This window comes from Mastigoproctus giganteus, chromosome 2 (assembly GCF_048544385.1).
Source record: "Mastigoproctus giganteus isolate SK-2022 chromosome 2, ASM4854438v1, whole genome shotgun sequence".
NCBI classification, from domain to species: domain Eukaryota; kingdom Metazoa; phylum Arthropoda; class Arachnida; order Uropygi; family Thelyphonidae; genus Mastigoproctus; species Mastigoproctus giganteus.
In genome coordinates this window covers 209,245,462-209,263,653 of record NC_143576.1, presented here as the reverse complement: position 1 = coordinate 209,263,653, position 18,192 = coordinate 209,245,462, and the positions used below count along the sequence as shown (strand labels likewise).

At 37.0% G+C, this 18,192-nt stretch overlaps 1 protein-coding gene across 1 annotated transcript in view; it reads left to right on the top strand.

Annotated features, from left to right (window-relative positions):
- Window positions 1–18,192, top strand: part of LOC150090019 (protein fantom-like) — a 38,743-nt gene that overhangs the window by 20,004 nt on the left and 547 nt on the right. Inside the window, exons 3-4 of the mRNA XM_090390150.1 lie at window positions 4,316–4,406; window positions 8,694–8,736. Coding sequence (XP_090246276.1) covers window positions 4,316–4,406; window positions 8,694–8,736 — 134 coding nt within the window. The remainder of the gene's footprint in view (window positions 1–4,315; window positions 4,407–8,693; window positions 8,737–18,192) is intronic.

The following is an 18,192-nucleotide window of genomic DNA, read 5'->3' as shown; positions in this document are numbered from 1 at the left end:
TGATATCATTAGTGCCAACGTGTACAACTATATCACCTTTTGTGCCCTTAAAAGATGATATCCGCTTTACAATGTCATCAACCTTTGCCCCTAGCAGACATACCCTGGTCCTGTTCCACCTTTCCTTTTTACAAAGCATGTTCCCCGTTTCCCTGACAATAGAGTCAACAACAACTACTAGTTCCTGTGGGACCAGCGCTTTCTGCCTTGGGGGCTGCCTCTGTGTTGCAAGATGACCAAGTGCAAGCTCTGGCGTTGATGTGGGCAGCTGAGAGCTTGATGGGCCCCTCAATTTATTTCCTTCGAGGTCATCCACCCTGTCCTTCAAGATCTCATATAGGCCCATAACAACGCTGAGGTGTCGCCTAATTTCCTTGCACTCCTTGCATCGTGCACACACAAAGACATCCCCCATGGCAGTATCATGTCCCGTACCCGATTGCTCCGCAAACATCAAGCAAACAGTGCATCTTAAAAGGCTGTGATTCAGAGGGAAACTGCCCCCCTCAGTTCTCCCCTGAGCCACAGCACTCCCATTAGCTTGAGCCTTTTGCTTTGCTGCTCTGGTCTGAGTCATGATTTCGATTTAATTTCAATAAAATTTCAATTTCAGAACAAAATTAAAACCTTAAACTTGTATCCCAACACAGTTATAACGCTATATTTATTTTTCAGTATCGAGTGTTATCTACGAGTTCCCTTTATATAACTTCCATATCAAGTTATGTATTAATTATTTGTTACGTTTGTACTCTAAGACTTTATATATATATATATAAAAGACATAAAAGACTGCTGTGTAATTTCGAACAGTGTGACATTTTTGCTACTCTGGATAAAGGGATTGTTGAGTGGAAGAAGGCAGAGTAGTTATTAATGGATACTGCTCTTCATATACTAATGTTATTAGTGGAGTCTGCCGTGGTTCAGTGCTGGGCCCATTGTTTTTTATATTTGTTAATGATATTGATGAAGGTATATCAAGCTTAATGTCCAAGTTTGCAGATGATACAAAATTGGTGGGGTGGTTAATCAGATCACCAGGGTGAGCCACTGCAACAAGATCAAGGAAAATTAGGTTGATGTGGCGTCTCCGTAGCCAGGTGGGAAGGAGCAGCAGTGTGTAGCACACGCTTCTTGATTAGACCGGGGTTCGAGCCCGTCACCACCAAATACGGAGGATGCGGAAAGGTCAAGGGAATGATTACCGCATATTCCCAGAGCAATATGGCTTTAGTTGCTAATGCTCCTAAAAACCAAATAACAATAGGTTGAGGTGCTGAGAAATGGCAGTTGAAGTTTAACATTGGCAAATGCAAGGTACTGCATATGAAAAGCAGTAATTCCAGATTAACATACCAACTTACTAACTGTGTGGAGTACACTCAGAGTAGTAGAAAATGAAAAAGACCTAGAGGTAATTGTGCAGTCAGATGTGAAATTCTCTGAGCAGTATAGGCAGGCTACCAGGACAACTCATGGGGTTTTGTCGGTGATATACAGGAACTTTGCTAGCAAGGATAAGGAGGTGATTATTCCATTATATAAGGCAGTGGGATGTAGATTTGCTGGAACATGTGCAGAGAAGTGTAGTGAGATTAGTGAAGGGAACAAAAGGGTGATCTTACCAAGAAAGGCTTCAGTTTTTCAAATTAGTGTCTGGAGACTAGAAACCTGCAAGGTGATCTGATTGACGTATTTAAGGCTTTGATTGGATTGGCAAGCTCAATGCTGGTTGCGTTCTTTCTCTTGCTCAGAGTACACATTTGAAGGGACATAAACTCAAATTGAATAAGGATGATTGCAGGACAGATATGTGGAAGTTTGCCTTCAGCCAGCGGGTGGTCAGTTGTTGGAAGAAACTTCCATCTGTTGTTGTGGAGTGGGTAGTGTGAATCAATTTAAGGAAAAACTAGTCAAATTATGGGAGGGGATGGATGAATGATGTGGGAAGGTTTTTTGGCTAATGCTTTATAAGCTGGCCTTCTTGCATCATTTGCCACCAACAATACTAATCAGTAATCATCTATGGCAATTATTATTTTTATTTCTGAAATATTTGTTTATTCATTATAATGTCTAACAGAAGTTTTCAATATTGGCAAAATAATTCCAATGACCAAAGGAAAAATATACGGATAATCTGATATAAGAAAATTTTTACACCAAGAGAACTTCAAGGATACTATTGATACTCGTAATCCTGAATTTCTGGAATTAAAATGTGAAATTTTTGGGTATTTATGATATGTGCTACCCTTCCCTAAAAAATTGCACTAGCCAACAGAAAATTTTTTTGTCATACCTCTGCAATGAAAATATGCGATTCTGGAGGAAATAAACACGCTGATTCCGAAAATCACCAAAAAAAGTTTCTATCACTTCTACATCAAAAGACACACCAGCATTTAATGTTAAAATGAAGGAATATATATATATGTAATTCAAGTTTGTAATACAAGTGTAAAAAAAATATTATACGTTCTCTATAACTTCAGAAAAAATATCATAGTGAAATAGTTATATTACAATAATATATAATCAGCATACCTGTAATTGTTCTTAAAAATGTTTGTTACTGAGGGATTTTTCTTGTACTTACTCTCCCTCACAAGGAACCGGCAGTAATCCCCCATCATTACAGGATCCCAGCAACCTTGGTACCGCTTTTCCATCATGGAAATATCTTGATGAAACTGCTCCCGTTGTTCATCACTCGCATCTCCCAGATTTTCGGGGGAAAATTCAAGATGGGAATGGAGAAAATGGAGAAATTCAACAGCCCGTATTTTTGTAGCACTCAAGTAAATTAGACACCAATATTTCATAGTTTTCTTCTTTCCTATTACCCAAAAACCATGTACTATCACCTTAAATGATCGGCAAGCTGCTAATTCATCCTCCTTTAACTGGGTTTTGAACACTTCTTCTTTCAGGAGTTTCCTAATTTGGGGTCCAATGAAAATTCTTCCTTAAGTTTGGCATATGTTAAATTAGAAAACACACTTGTCAAGTATGCAAATCCATTAACTTCTTTATCTAGTCTCTTCACAAAATTTTTCATCAATCCAAGTTTGATGTGAAGGAATGGAAGAAGAACCTTGTTTGATTGCACTAAAGGATATTTTATGTTACATTGTCCTAGTATGAACTCGTCCTGCTTGTCCCAATGTTGCACAACATAATGTTCTTCTGTCACATGGCTGTCCCACAAACACAAAAAAAACAATATTTTGTGAAACTTTCCCCTGCAAACCAATAACCTTAAGGTCACCACATATGTTCCAACCATACTCCTGGTATTTTATAGCATGTAGAACCTTAGAAATGCTTTCATGACATTCTTCAAGTTCAACTGAATGAAACACAGGAACTGATGGAAATTCATTGCCATTATGAAGCAAAACTGCTTTTAAACTTAATTTTGAGGCTGGTCATTCATTTGACTTATGCATGACATCTAGTTCTTCAGAAGTCCAATAATGTCTGCAAAAACACATACTGTCCTCCGTATCAAAATATTTCGAAAGCTTTTCATGTCTTTTTCAAAACATTGAAATTTTTGTTTCTGCTGCGAGTATATTTCACTGCTGTAACCTAGAACCTAACAGTTCGACTTGTTCTTTCGGCAAATTTAAATCTCGAACCAAATCATTCAACTCATCTTGTTTAATTAAAGGTACCTTGCTACCTGAACTTACTGGCTGATAGTCGACATCTTGTGAGGTGGAGGCTTCCAGGAAATTCAACTCTCGAGGGGCTGTTTATGTTTGCAGGATAGATTTACAACCCTGAGAACATGTCAAGATCAGTTAATACTTAGAAAACCTTGGCACAGTCTACAAAAATCTTCACCAAAAACTCTAAGTGTGCTCGCTTCAAATTGTACATTGTTGCATTGGTATTTGAGGCTAAGAACCACAGGTAGCAGTCTGATTATGTTTATCACAAGAAAACCGAGGCCAGAATCGACTGCCTAAAATTAAGAGCTTATATCTGTTAAAATAAATCAGTATGTCATACATTACTGGCTATATTATGCAAAATCGGCATATTTTGGTAAAACATAACTCCCTCTATGATAACTGTGATGTGAAACCATCATGGTGATTTTTGAAATCTATGCATAAAAATTGGTTAAAAACAGAATTTAAGTTCTTGGAGGTAAAAATATTGTTGGCTAGATTGTAGTTAGTAAAATATTGTAAAACTAACTATTAAAGTTTATTGCAACTAGATTTTCATTGAGAATTCAAATAGTATGATTTCTAAAGAAGTGTGAAGCAGTTTATTTTTTGCATATTTTTATAAATAGAATCCAATTCACAGTGGTGAGTGAACCACCTGAAGACTGCCAAGACTTGGACTGTGAAGATATTGGATATGCTTTTGTTGATCTGAAAGAGGTTGGTTTTCAGATTAAATATTTTTGATAGAGTAATATATCTGCATTATTTATAGAATATCATTGATGTAAAAATGTCAACTTAATTACCATAAACACCAAAAATTCCACAAGAACTATAAAACAAGCATAAATTATTACCATAAAAAAAATACTAAAGGCTAATTACTATAAAAATAAGCCTTTTTTTCTGATAATTGTTTCTTTAGGTTCCTATAAATAATTGATTCCCAACTTTCTTTTGTTCTTTCCCCCCCCTCATTCCACTATCCTCTTTTAGTTTCTGTTATTACTTAGCATTACTTAAAGATCTGAGCTGATAACATTTTTATTAAAATATAAAATTCCATGTAAAACCTTAATGTAAAGATAATCTCTGAAGTGAATAAATATATTTTATCACATCCACTGTTATTATCGAGAAACAAATTCCACTGTACATTTTAATATTTATGAATAGTTTTTGATAGCTTCCGTATCGATCTGCAGCATATAAGGGTGAGATTAAACCTTCCATTATGAACTTACATTTTATAAATGAGCATTTATTTATTACCTGAAAGGAATACAAAATACTGCAGAATCTCTCTGGGATAAAGTATCCATAATATCAATACTATGGCCACCTTCAATTTTCGATTATTAAGGCCAGTTGAGAAATAGAATTACTCATGGAATTATTAGTGTTCTTGATCAATATTGAAAATTTAATTGCATGTTTAGATTCGAAGAAATTCAAAATCTAGATTTGTAAATACACTCTCTCAAGACTCTCTACACTCAAAAGTTGTAAGGGTTTCTAAATCTAGGCTTTGAGAATACTAGTTGTGCTTTGAATGAAACTTGGTGGCACTTCATTTTGTTGGGGTGTAATTCTGTCAGGGACACCTCATACACATAATTCACGAAAAACTATGCCTGACTATATCAAGGCATACCTTTACTGTAAATCATTTTAAATATCTCAGTAACTTCTTCCTCAAAGAAATATAGACTATCAGAAATTGCATTGTAAAGTCATGCCCACTATATGCAGGCAGAATATCCACAAACTGACAACCTTGGACCTGGTGATTACTGGTTTCAGTTTATAGACTGAAAAATGGAAAAATAAATTGTCAAATTAAATGTCAAAATCTAGTTATAGTAAAGCCCTTAAACAAAAAGAGAACACTGAAGTAGCTTGCTCTCAGCAGCATTGGGTGCCTACTTTTTGCTAGTTTATCTGTATAGTTAAGTTATTATTTATTAAATTTATTTTTTTATTCTCTTTGGAAACAAGAAGCCTACAATTGAGAAACCCAGGCACGGCAAAATTTCCAAGTGCTTCAATAATGTTTCATTAAAAAATTTTCAAAATGATAAAATGATTAATTTTCATAAATCAAAATGCTGTTGATTATAATTTTTCTTATGGCAACCACATTCCACCTGTGTATCTCAATACAGGAAACCCTCCCCAACCATAGCTTGTCAACTGTTGATTTGAGAATGACCAGTTTTATATTGTATACCAAAATTTTCCAATCTGTGCTTTTTTTTTACATATACATGGTTTATGTGGTCCCTAGTTCCAGATTCTCCTGTGACTTGATAGCGAAGCAGCTATACTACTGCATCCTTGATAAATCCACATTTCTAGTGCGTGGTGCAGAGAGAGTGGATTTGTTTAATATTCTACCCTCTCAATGACACACTCATCCATACTGTATATACCAAGTTACCGATTAATTTTCTTCACAGTCCTTAGTAAAAATGCAATTCATCACAGTCCAGATCCCTTTTTGGCTTAATTTATAAAACATCCAGAAAATATTATGATAACATATTTTTATTTCCTTTTATTATATATCATGAAAAAGGTGCATTCATTATAACATATCAGTTTTTAAATGTTACTTATCAAATTAAGGCAGCTTACAAAAATGCAAAACTCAAATAATTATTTAATGCAGACTTAGGTTCAAATTACCGTGAAAAATCTTTGGCAGTCTGCCTATTGGTGACTCTTATGGTTTCACACAATGGATGTGTTGGCATCTACCTTTAGTTTTTCCAGTTTCTGAGTAACGTTTATAGTTTTCCTGGACTTATTTTGGACTTGTTTTTGTAATGCTTTAAAGATTACAATATCTGTTATACACTAATGTAAATTAACATTTATTTTACCCTTTACTTTTATTTTGTCCTCTAAAATCAATAATACTGAAAGCAAACATTGTATATATGTATCTGGTTCCATAACCTTGTTATCCTGTTCTTCTTATTGTATTATCAACCCTTAGAGGTTGTATTATCAACCTTAGGACTTCAATCTTTCCAAACACGATACTTTGCAGGAATATATCCCATGCAGTTAGCAGGGGATTCTCATATTACATTCTCCTATTGTGAGCTTCTCATTCCTGTATTTTTATTATAACATAAAATCACAGAGATAAATTAGCAAAAAGTAGACAGGATAACTGCCAATAAAGCAAGCTTCACGCATCCTTCATTTACTTCTGCATCAGCCCTACCAGTTTAGCTCACACAGCTTATCACAGCATTAAAATGAGGCTTCTAAATCTATCTGCAATACTCAAGCTACAATCTTATACAAGAGGTTAATCACCTCCTTGTCCCTGGTGGTAAAATTCCTGTGTATCATTGACAGAACTATGTGAGCTGTCCTACCAGCTTGTCTGTGCTGCACAAACTTCACATCAGACTGTACAGTTACTTATGGGTCATTTTTATTCTCCATTACCTTGAGTTTGGTATCACCCAAATGATATGCTATTCTGTGATTGTTGCTGTGCTACCCAAATCCAGCTGCATTTATCATTGTTAAAATTCATGTGCCATTTTTTTAGCCCATCTGCCTAATTTATCCAGATCTCATTGGACTAGCATATCCTGATTATTTTCATTAACTACTCCACTCGCCATTTTATCATTGGCAGACTTAGACATTAAACTTGATTTGCTTACATCAATTAGGTGCATTATGGCCTTGCTGTCCTTGCTCCGTAAAGTCCTTAAACAAACAGCTTGCATCAGTATTGTTAATAAATATTATAAACCAACTTTTTTTTTTTTTTTCCCTGTCCATCCACAGTAACTTCATCTTCTCCTGCAGTGCTCCAACATGTTCTCTGCTGCTCCTAGAAGACTTCACCGGGTAATTATCAACTTCTCTTGATAAAGCTTCCGCCAGAGATTCTTGCCGACACCAACACTTTTCTCTGCAGGGGATAAACCAGTGGGATTCCTGCCTTCACCTCTTCTCCTTGAAGCTCCTTTGCTGATGCCGCCTCTCCATCGGCATGGGATTAGATGCTTTTGGGCTCTTTTGCTGGCCTGGGACACTCCCCAGGCGGGATTTTAACTACCCCTCGATGAATCCTCATTGAAGGGGTTTTGCTGACACTGGTCAATAGACAGGTGTGGGATTATCTGGCCATTTGGCCCTCTGCTGGGGGGGTAGCCTTCCACTCTGCCTACCCTTGCTTCTTTCCCCTTTTCTTACCTTTCCTATCCAACTCGCTCCGTTCCTCTAACTTGGCCTCTCTCCTCTCTTGCTTTGTAAGTGGGGAAAGAGCCCATCAGATGTTCCTTCTACCATCCTGGCCCGGCTCCTCATGCCGGTGGGCGGATGCTGAAAGGCTCCTTCTGGGTGATTGAGCCTCCCAGTAACTAAGAGGCCAGTCAAACAACACACTACTCACACATAACCCACACTGACTGGCCTTGCAATGTTGTGCATACATCACAGAGTACTCAATGCGAATTTATGGGGAACCACAGGAACCACTTGACAAAAACACTATGTCCACTAGATGCTAAGCAACTCATAACATTAGTTCATGAAGAGCAGTGGCCATTATCTGTCTCCTGCCTCTGAACCATTCATTAATCATAGCAGTAACTTGTCCCAGTGCCAAACTGCTCCAATTTGTAACAACAGTCATTCCACATAAATGACTGCTGTGCATACTGATTTTCACATGGTTTTCATGTTATTTGTTGTGCCTACTCACTGGATGTTTCTCTTGTTGACCTTTTTTTTTGTCAACCATTTTTCGTATGTTCTCTGTCCACATGCAGTATTTTTTGGTATATTATTTTTATCACAGTGACTACATTTTCTGGTACATCATCTTACTGAGTAATGAGGTTATCTATTTATGTGCATATGCGAAATCCTTTTTTTGTGATTGTTAATTGATTGTATATGTAAATATAAATTAATATAAAACAGGCATGATACTTGGTTAAGTTATATTTATGTTTTATTTTGTAACAGATTATTGCAAGAAGAAGGGATATTATTGATAAAGATATTGAAAGTAAGTACTTGCTTTAAAGATATTGAAATAAGTAGTTAATGCATTAGTAACAGCATTAATAGAGGTAAAATGATGTGAGGAAACTAGGCTTATTAAAAAACTCTCACTTGATTTCACCCCATTTCTATCCATCCTTAAATTTATATGAGCTTTCTAATTCTACAAGATTGAGTGGCAAGTTGTTTGTACATTTAACTAATATCCCTGTGGTAGAAGCAAATTTTTCATTTATTCAGCCTGTATGTCCTGTATATTACATCACTTGAATGTAATATAATAATTAATTTAATTAATTAATAACAAATATCAGTTTATTAGTTGATATAAAAAATTACGATAGAATTACCTATAACCATCATATCCTGCACAGCAAAGGCCAGAAGAATTTACAGAATAGAAATGAATTATACATCAAATGAAGCTAAGGCAGAATTATACACAAATTATATAGATAAAAAGGTTACAATGTAAAAAGGTAAAAGGTAAACTGCAGCCATTATCAACCCACTGCAGGATGGAAGCCTCCTCAACAATTCATGCTTGAGGGAAATGGACCATAATCTGCCACGCTGGTCCAGTGCGGGTTGGCAGATCGACCGTATTTAGCAGTCAGGGGCTTGAACTCCAGTCTACTCAAAGAGCGTGTGCTACTGCACTCCCGCTCCTGACCACTCGGCTATGGAGGTTACAATGTACTATAGGGTAACTAATATGTAGGAATATAGGTTATAAGAAACTGGTATAAAGATAATATAGAAGTTAACTAAGTAAGATTTAGCAATTTCATTTTAATGGAATACTGCACAGAAAAGTTTAGATTCAATTTATACAGCTCAACAAGTACATTTCATTGGGGGGAAAAAATACGTGGACTAGGCACTGATTTTCAAATCTGTTTTCACTTTTTACATCTAGTATTTGTGATAAGACTGATTACATGAGCATATACTACTCACACAGCTATTCAGCTAACCATTAATATAATTATTATTTATTTATTATTATTGTTTATACATCCATGTTTACATTTGAATATATCCATGTCCTTTTTATTTCATAATTTAATTATTTGATTATAAATTGTAATATAATGATTAAATCTTTTAGATAAGATCTGGAAAATTACTCAAACACATTTGTCATGCCTTGAAAGCATAAAGACCACCCCCAACAAATTTTGCTCTGTATGTGCACAGCTGTTTCCTAACTAAATCACAGTGGCATACAATCGCGACGATATTCAGCAGATATACTGTTTATACATTGGCTGTTCTCTGGATGACCAGAATAAAGCATAGGTACTATATGTTATTTATACTACTTGTTCAAATGGATTATGTGACTGTTTGAACAAAAGGAAAGAGTGATGCCATTTTCCATACCTTTGGTATGGAGGAAGCCAGAAGACTGTGATAGTGATTTTACTTTTGTAATGTGAATGTAACTGGTTTCTCAGTGAAGGATGAGCACAAGATTATTTATCTCTACCGGATTGATTTAGCAATGAGACCAGTCCCTTATGATAATAATAAATCAATTCTGGTACTTCCACATCAGCAAAAATAGATTCTTTAGAAGACAAAATGGATAACTATGAAGGTGTGATTATGGAGGCTTGGGAACATCAGCCAATTCTGAGTACACACCCATTGAAGAGACATCGGAGCTTTTTACCAAGATGAGTCAAATAACCTCATTAGAGATTTATCTCTCTCCAAAGATAAATCTGAACTTCTTGCCTTGAGACCAAAAAGGAAACACTTGGTTAAGAAGAACATCAAAGTGTCTATCAAAAAAACCCAAGTTTTGGTGATATTCTTTACAATAAATGGTCTACTCTGTTACTGCCATGATATCAATGGAGTTTAGGGGATTTTCCTAAATACATTACATCTGAATGGTGTAATGGAATCTAAAGGAGACATACTACAATGTGAAGTCATTACTAGAGGCAATTCAATACAGCACTCATTAATGGAATATCTGTGGTGACCTCAAAGCTATTAGTATGTTAATGGGAATGCAAGGAGGGTTCACAAAATATTGTTGTTTCCTGTGGGACATTGTTCTACCACATATCATTATATCTGACATGAATGGAATCAGTATGTTCCCGCTAGTGGATCCAATGAAGATTTTCCTTCAACTTCACATTAAACTTGGTCTAGTAAAGGTACCTATGTGAAAATGACAGATAAGATGAATTTGAGAGGATTTCATTACTTAAGTGAGAAATCTCCAAAGATGAGTGCCACAAAAATGAAAGAGGGAGATCTTTGTGGGGCCTCAATATATTAGAATTAAAAACAGGGAGGCTTTAAAATGACTTTGTGGAACCTTTTTAAGTAACCACAGGTCTCCCACATACAAAGATTGAGTTCAGAAACTGCTCAGTGAATATAAAGAAATGGGATATCATATGTTGCTGAAACTTAATTTCTTGCATTCACATTTAGACTTCTTTCCTGAAGACCTGCAGAGTGAACAATTCCACGAAGACATTAAATCAATGTAAAATTGCTGCCAAGGTTTCTGGAATGAATTTGCATTGGCAGACTGCACTGCCATACTTCAAATTTCCAAACAAAGCTATTAAAGGAAATCATTTGCACATTTTTAAATTCTACTTATAATTTTTAATTAATTCAAATATGTATTATTTCAACTATGTGTATAAAGTGTATTGGATTTAAATTGTAAAAGTGATAAAAATGTAATTGTAACCAGTCACATATGCAACATTTCGAACAAAGCTATCAAAAGAAATCACTGCACATTATGTTTATTTATTTAATTATAGACAATTTAATTGCATTGTGTAATTAAATAATTTTAACTTCTGCTCATATCCAAGTCATATTACAAAAATTACACGTGTTAGTATAAAACCGAGAACATATTTTAAATCAGTGTTTAAAACTAGTTTAGAAAAGAATGATTACATCTTTTATGGAGAAAAAAAAAAGTTTCATTTTGTTGGTCGGTGTTATCAATCAATTGCAGAAGAGGCATCATGAAGTAATAGGATAAAAAAGCAGAGTTTTAATGTACTAAGTAAAATTGCCTGGTTAGAGACATGGCGAAGTGATTGTTTAATTATCCACAGCAGGGAAAGAAATATGAGATGATAAAGGTGATTGATAAATAAGAGCATAGTTATTAGAAAAGTCCTCAAGCATCAGGATTAGACATAATAACCAAATATTATTGCTTCTACTGGCTTCATATGGTTTATTAAAATAAATGATGATACAAAATTAGAAATAAAAAAAATAAATAATAAAAAAAATTATAAATATATACAAGAATTTAAAATCACTAACTATGTACAATAAAATAAAACAGTCAATTAAAAACAGATGTGCACTGTATATAAGATAACGACAGTAAACTGAAATGTATATTACAAAGGAAAATCCCATGCATGTACGAACAATCGGTGTCTGTGCATTGAGTGTAGCAGAAGAAAAGGAAAGGGGGAGGAAGGAGTAAGAGAAATAGAAGACGTTAACTATCAGACTCTGTATTGCTATTTTAATGCCTAGCCCCCTTATTGTTAACTTGCCACCTCCCATCATGGTGTAAAACAGTGGCCTCCATAATAGGGTGAATGCAGGTCCCAGCATTATGATTAACAGTGGGACCTGCCATTGCTATATGGATGGCCTCTAACCATGGGAGATGGCATCCATCACAACATAATCCAAAATTTCACTGTTAGACCAGAGGTCATAATTAAATTGCTGCTCACTTCAGTAATGCCAGCAATGGCTGAGATGCCAAAAATCAGCCTACCGTATAGCTCTCTCATGCTCAGAAATTTGATCAACTAACCGATGTTTAGATTCCCCAATATAACAGCACCGCACAATCGAGACAAGTAGTATGATAAATCACTCTTGCACAAATTGTGACATGGGAACAACTGATTTAACACCAGGTAATATTGATTGTAACTTCTTGCCAGGTAGCTGTATGCAAGCAGTACAGTAACATCGCAGCACCCTGGAAAGATGTGCAGATACACTCAAAAAGTGGGGATTGCCATAGCAATCAGTGAATAAACTTCATCTCTATGGGGGAGGGACTGTTAACTTGTAATTGGAACTTATCCAAAACATGAAGAGAATAACCACATTTGGATAATTCCCATCTAACTCTGGCATACACCAGCCTCTTATCCATAATAGAAGCACAATGTTGAGTGTGCATGGTTGAACAATGCTCTGACCGTCTGTGTAGATGCCCAGGGGCATGTGCAGAATTATAATTTTTAAATCGGTCCTGGCTCATGGGATTTCAACAATAACTAGTGTGTCAAACTAAAACATCTAAAAATGGCAGAGCATTGTTCATGTCTATCTTGGATCAACAAAGGTGGAAGTGGACAATGATCAAAAAGTGATCAAATCAATAAATGGAGATAAAGGATTAAGGTACTGGAGAGCAGTGACTCTGACCCTCGTAGAACAACCGCCAATATCAAACCACCTATGCCAGAGTCTGACTGTATCGGTAAAATCCAAAAATGCATCCTCTTCAAATTCTTCCATAGTGATATGCGCCTCCGTAGCCAGGTGGGAAGGAGCAGCAGTGCGTAGCACACGCTTCTTGATTAGACCGGGGTTCGAGCCCGTCACCACCAAATACGGAAGATGCGGAAAGATCAGGAAATGACCACCGCATATCCCGGAGCAATATGGCCTTAGTTGCTAATGCTCCTAAAAACCAAATAACAAACAAACCATAGTGATATTTGCACTATGGAGGCTTTTGAAGAGGACTAACCAATTCAGAGCACTGCTATGGGCACTAACTGATGCCCCCATAGCAGTGCCTTGAATTTGCTTATATAAAGAACTGCCATACTCGATAGCACAGTTAGCATTAGCATTACTTGAAGCATATGATGCAAGAAAGAAAGCTTATACAGCATCAGGAAAAAAAAAAAAAAAACCAGCTTCCCATTTCACCCATCCGGTCACTCCAAATATTTGTCTAGTTCAGCCTTAAATTTATTTAAGCTATCAACTTCCGCAACAACAGATGGAAGCCTGTTCCAGCCATCAACCACCCGCTGGCTAAAGGCAAACTTCTGCACATCTATTCTATAACTGTCTTTCCTCAATTTGAATCTATGCCCCTCTCAAGTTCTTAATCTGAGCAAGCAAAAGTATCCCATCAGCATTGAGCCTGCTCAAACCATTCAAGGCCTTATACACCACAATCAGATCACCTCACAGGTGCCTAGTCTCCAGATCTGAAATGCAGAACTTAAGCCTTTCTTTGTAAGCATACCGCTTTGTTCCTTTCACCAATCTTGTTACCCTTCTCTGTGCTCATTCTAGCAACTCTACATTCTTCCTAAAATGAGGCCTCCAGACCTGCACGCAGTACTCAAGATGTGACCTGACCATTGCCTTATACAAACGGATAATCACCTCCTTGTCTCTGCTAGCAAAATTCCTATATATCATTGAGAAAATCCCATGACCTGCTCTGGCAGCCTGTCTGCTTAGAGAACTTCCTATCTGACTGCACAATTACCCCCCAAGTCTTTTTCATTCTCCACCTCCCTGATTGTAGTACCACACAGTTGGTACATTTCTCTTGGGTTACTGCTACCCATATGCAGTACTTTGCATTTGTCAAGGTTAAACTTCAGTTGACACTTCTGAGCCCATCTACCTAACTTTTCTAGATCCTGTTGCAGTAGCATACTGTCTTTAGTGTCATTAACAACCCTGCCAACCTTTGTACCATTTGCAAACTTGCACATTAAGGCTGATATACTTCATTGATATCATTGATAAATACACAAAACAAGAATGGGCCCAGCACCGAAACCTGGGGGACTCCACTAATAACATTAGTTCACGTAGAGCAGTGTCCATTTATTACCACTCTCTGCCATCTCCCACTCAACCATCCCTTTATCCATTACAGCAACTTGCCCTTTATGCTATTCTGCTCCAATTTCTAAAGCAGTCTTCCATGTGCAGCAGTACAAGCTTTCCTGAAATCCAAGTATATGATATCAAAATTATTTTTTGCCTCCAGTTCCTTTGTGATGACCTCAAATGATCCAATCAAATTGTCAGACAAGATTTCCACTAAACAAACCCATGCTGTGTCTGAACTATTACTGCAGTCTTGTCTAGGTGATCCTGCTTCACTTCTACAACCAGTGACTCCATTATTTTCCCCGGAACAGAAGTTAAACTAACCTGTCTATAATTATTTGTGTGACCCTTTGAACACCCTTTGTGAATTGGGGATACATTTGCACATCTCCAGTCCATGGGACCTCCTCTGAATCTAAGGATGCTCTCATAATTATAGCTGAGTGTTCGCCAACTTCCCATGCTGCCGCCTTCAATATAACTGGAGAGATTCCATCTGCCCCAGGTGCCTTTTTTATGTTTAACTTGAACAATTTCTCCTCCACTTTGCTGTCCATTATTACAAAATCATTTAGCTCCCTGTTAGAGTTTAGTAAACTCCTGCCCTCCCCTTTCGTACAGAATTCCTCATGTGTAAATGTAGATGAAAAATACTCATTCAGTTTGTCAGCTATCTGAGCAGGATCATCAATAGTTGAAACATCTATGTTAAGTGCACCAATCTGGTTCATCCCCTTCCTTCTAGAGTTTACATAAGTAAAGAAATCTTTGTTGTTTTTCTTTGCATCTTTTGCTAAGGATTTCTCAGAATCAGTCTTCACTTGCCTTAGGCTTCTGTCACCTGATAATTCATATGCAACCCATACATTTTTCTTCTCTGACACGAGCCTCATTAGTTCATCTGACATCCATTTAGGTCTAAATGTTGAACAGTATTTCTTAGTTGGTATGAAAAGCCTAGTAGCTTCCAAGATTGATTCCTTGAAAGCTTCCCATTTAGAATTTCCTGTTTTTAAATAATCAGTTAATCTCACTGAATAGAATTTTAAAACTGTCTGAGACCACTGTAGTCAGTCAAGATTTCACCTTAAGAAACCAATCCTGTAGCTGAGCTATAACTGATGTCTTGTCTAAATGATCCTGCAGTGCTTCTTTAACCAGTGCCTCCATTAATTTCCCTGGAACAGAAGTTAAACTAACAGGTTTGCAATTACTATTGTCGCCCTTTGATCCACCTTTGTGAATTGGGATCAGATTTGCACATCTCCATTCCATGGGTACGTCCCCTGAGTCCAAGGATGCTCTCTTAATTATGGCTATTTGCTTGCTTCCTTTAATACAAGGTGGCCACTGAAAGACTGAAGGGTTTGAAAAAGTCATAACTTGTTCATTTTTAATCTTTTTTTACAGGTTATAGAGCATCCCTTGGAGATTAAAATGGCTATGTATGATGTCCAGCAACGAGTAAAATTCGTTGGGTTTTTCTATTTCAGTGAAAGATCAAGCGCACTGCTGCAGCGGTGGAAGCTGTATGGCACTGCCTAAGCGCACTGCCGCAGCGGTGGAAGCTGTATGGCAGAGTGTCCTTGAGGATCCATCTGCCTTTGCCTGCTTAACCTCCTTTGTGACTTCATTACAGACTAGCTTATATCTGCAGTAGGCATCTGTGTTGCCTGATAATTTATATGCATCCCATGCATTTTTCTTCTCTGCCACAAGCCTCATTAATTCATCTGACATCCATTTAGGCTTGAACTTTGAACAGTATTTCTTAGTTGGCATGAAAATCCTAGTAGTCTTCAAGATTAAGTTCCTGAAGCTACCCATTTAGTATTCACCATTGGTAACATCATCAGTTGATCCTACTGTATAGAATTTAAAAACTGTCTGAGACCACTGTAGTCACCATTATGTAAAGGCGCCTCCGTAGCCAGGTAGGCAGGAGCAGCAGTGCGTAGCACACGCTTCTTGATTAAACCGGGGTTCGCGCCCATGACCACCGCATATCCCCGGAGCAGTATGGCCTTAGTTGCTAATGCTCCTAAAAATCAAATAATAACAACAACAACAACCACTATGAAAACAAAAACCCTTCCCTTTACCCTTGATAGTAGTTACATCCCACATCAGTACACTGTGATCACTGTCACCTGATGGTTCCTTTATCTGGAAATTCTTAATGCATGAATAATCACTGCTGATAATCAGATCAAGAGTATTACTCCCTCTGGTTGCCTCTCGAACATGTTGCTGTAGAACACAATCCTCCAATAAATCCACAAAAGTCCTGCTAGCGTGCAAGTGACCAATCCACAAGTTCCAGTTAATATCTGGAAAAGTTAAAATCCCTCATTACAAGACATTCTGATTTACTGGCCCACCCTATTTCTCTGTACAATTGTTTGTTGTACTCATCAGACTCATCAGGCCTATAACACACTCCTACTCTAATTTTCCCTTTCCAAGTGTTTATGTTACACCAAACAGACTCAACATTGCACTGTCCACCTATGTCAACTGCATGCACTTCCTTAGATTTTGTGTGTTTCTTAACTAACAGCATAACTCCCCCCCTCCCTTTCTACCCTGTCTATCCTTTCTGTACATATTGTACTCCCCAAATTCCAATTCTGCACTGCTTTTATTTGTGTGACACTGTCTCTGATATCCCAAAAATATCTGCCTTTGATGCCTTGATCAGCACTTCAAATTCATCAGATTTATTTACTATACTTCTAGCATTGGTGTACATGCAAGTATACATGCACGTGTTCTTACTCTTAGTTACCTTAACATGGCCCATGTATTTACTTGTTCCCTGATGACTCCCAGCAGCTCTTGAAATCCCGAGCAACTTGCTCTCTAGGCTGCTGCTTATTACAATAGAAGCAGTGCAAAATCACTTTCACCTCTGCCTGGGGCTACTGTTAATCTTTTAGTCTGTGAATCTCCTCCAAGCTAGCAGTTTTCTGACCCACCTAAAACTGCCTCGATAGCATTGAGGCAGTGGACAAACAAACAAATATTCAATATATCATTAATGGAGAGTGAGGATCTGCTCCTCACATGGAATCCCTGTCCAAAAACTGTCTGACAAAGGTAATGGTGGGCCGAATTGGAATAGATGTGAACAGGGAAACTAAAGTGAAAGGAAACTATGGCCTTACTCTCTATAATATTAAATTCCTTAATGACCTCCAAAAAATGAGAACTGCTTTTAATGGTATAGTCTGTGATAGTGATAAGAGGGACAAGCAAATCAGCTAAGTACTTGGAAAGTTCATACATTGGGGTGCCACAACAAGAAACAGTGGGGTGTAGAGGAATGCCTGGTTTATGAATCTTGGGTAAGTTGGTAACCTGACATGAAGTCTCTATTGCACAGATTTACTAATCTTCTCTTCTAGTAACCATGAATACACTAGTTTATTCATTTGAGATTCCAAATGTTTTAATATTCCAGTATACGAACTACCAACAGTCTCATAAACCTGTGTCCTGTAGAAAAGTCAAAATCTTTTGCACATAATCAAAACCACAAGTGCAACATCCT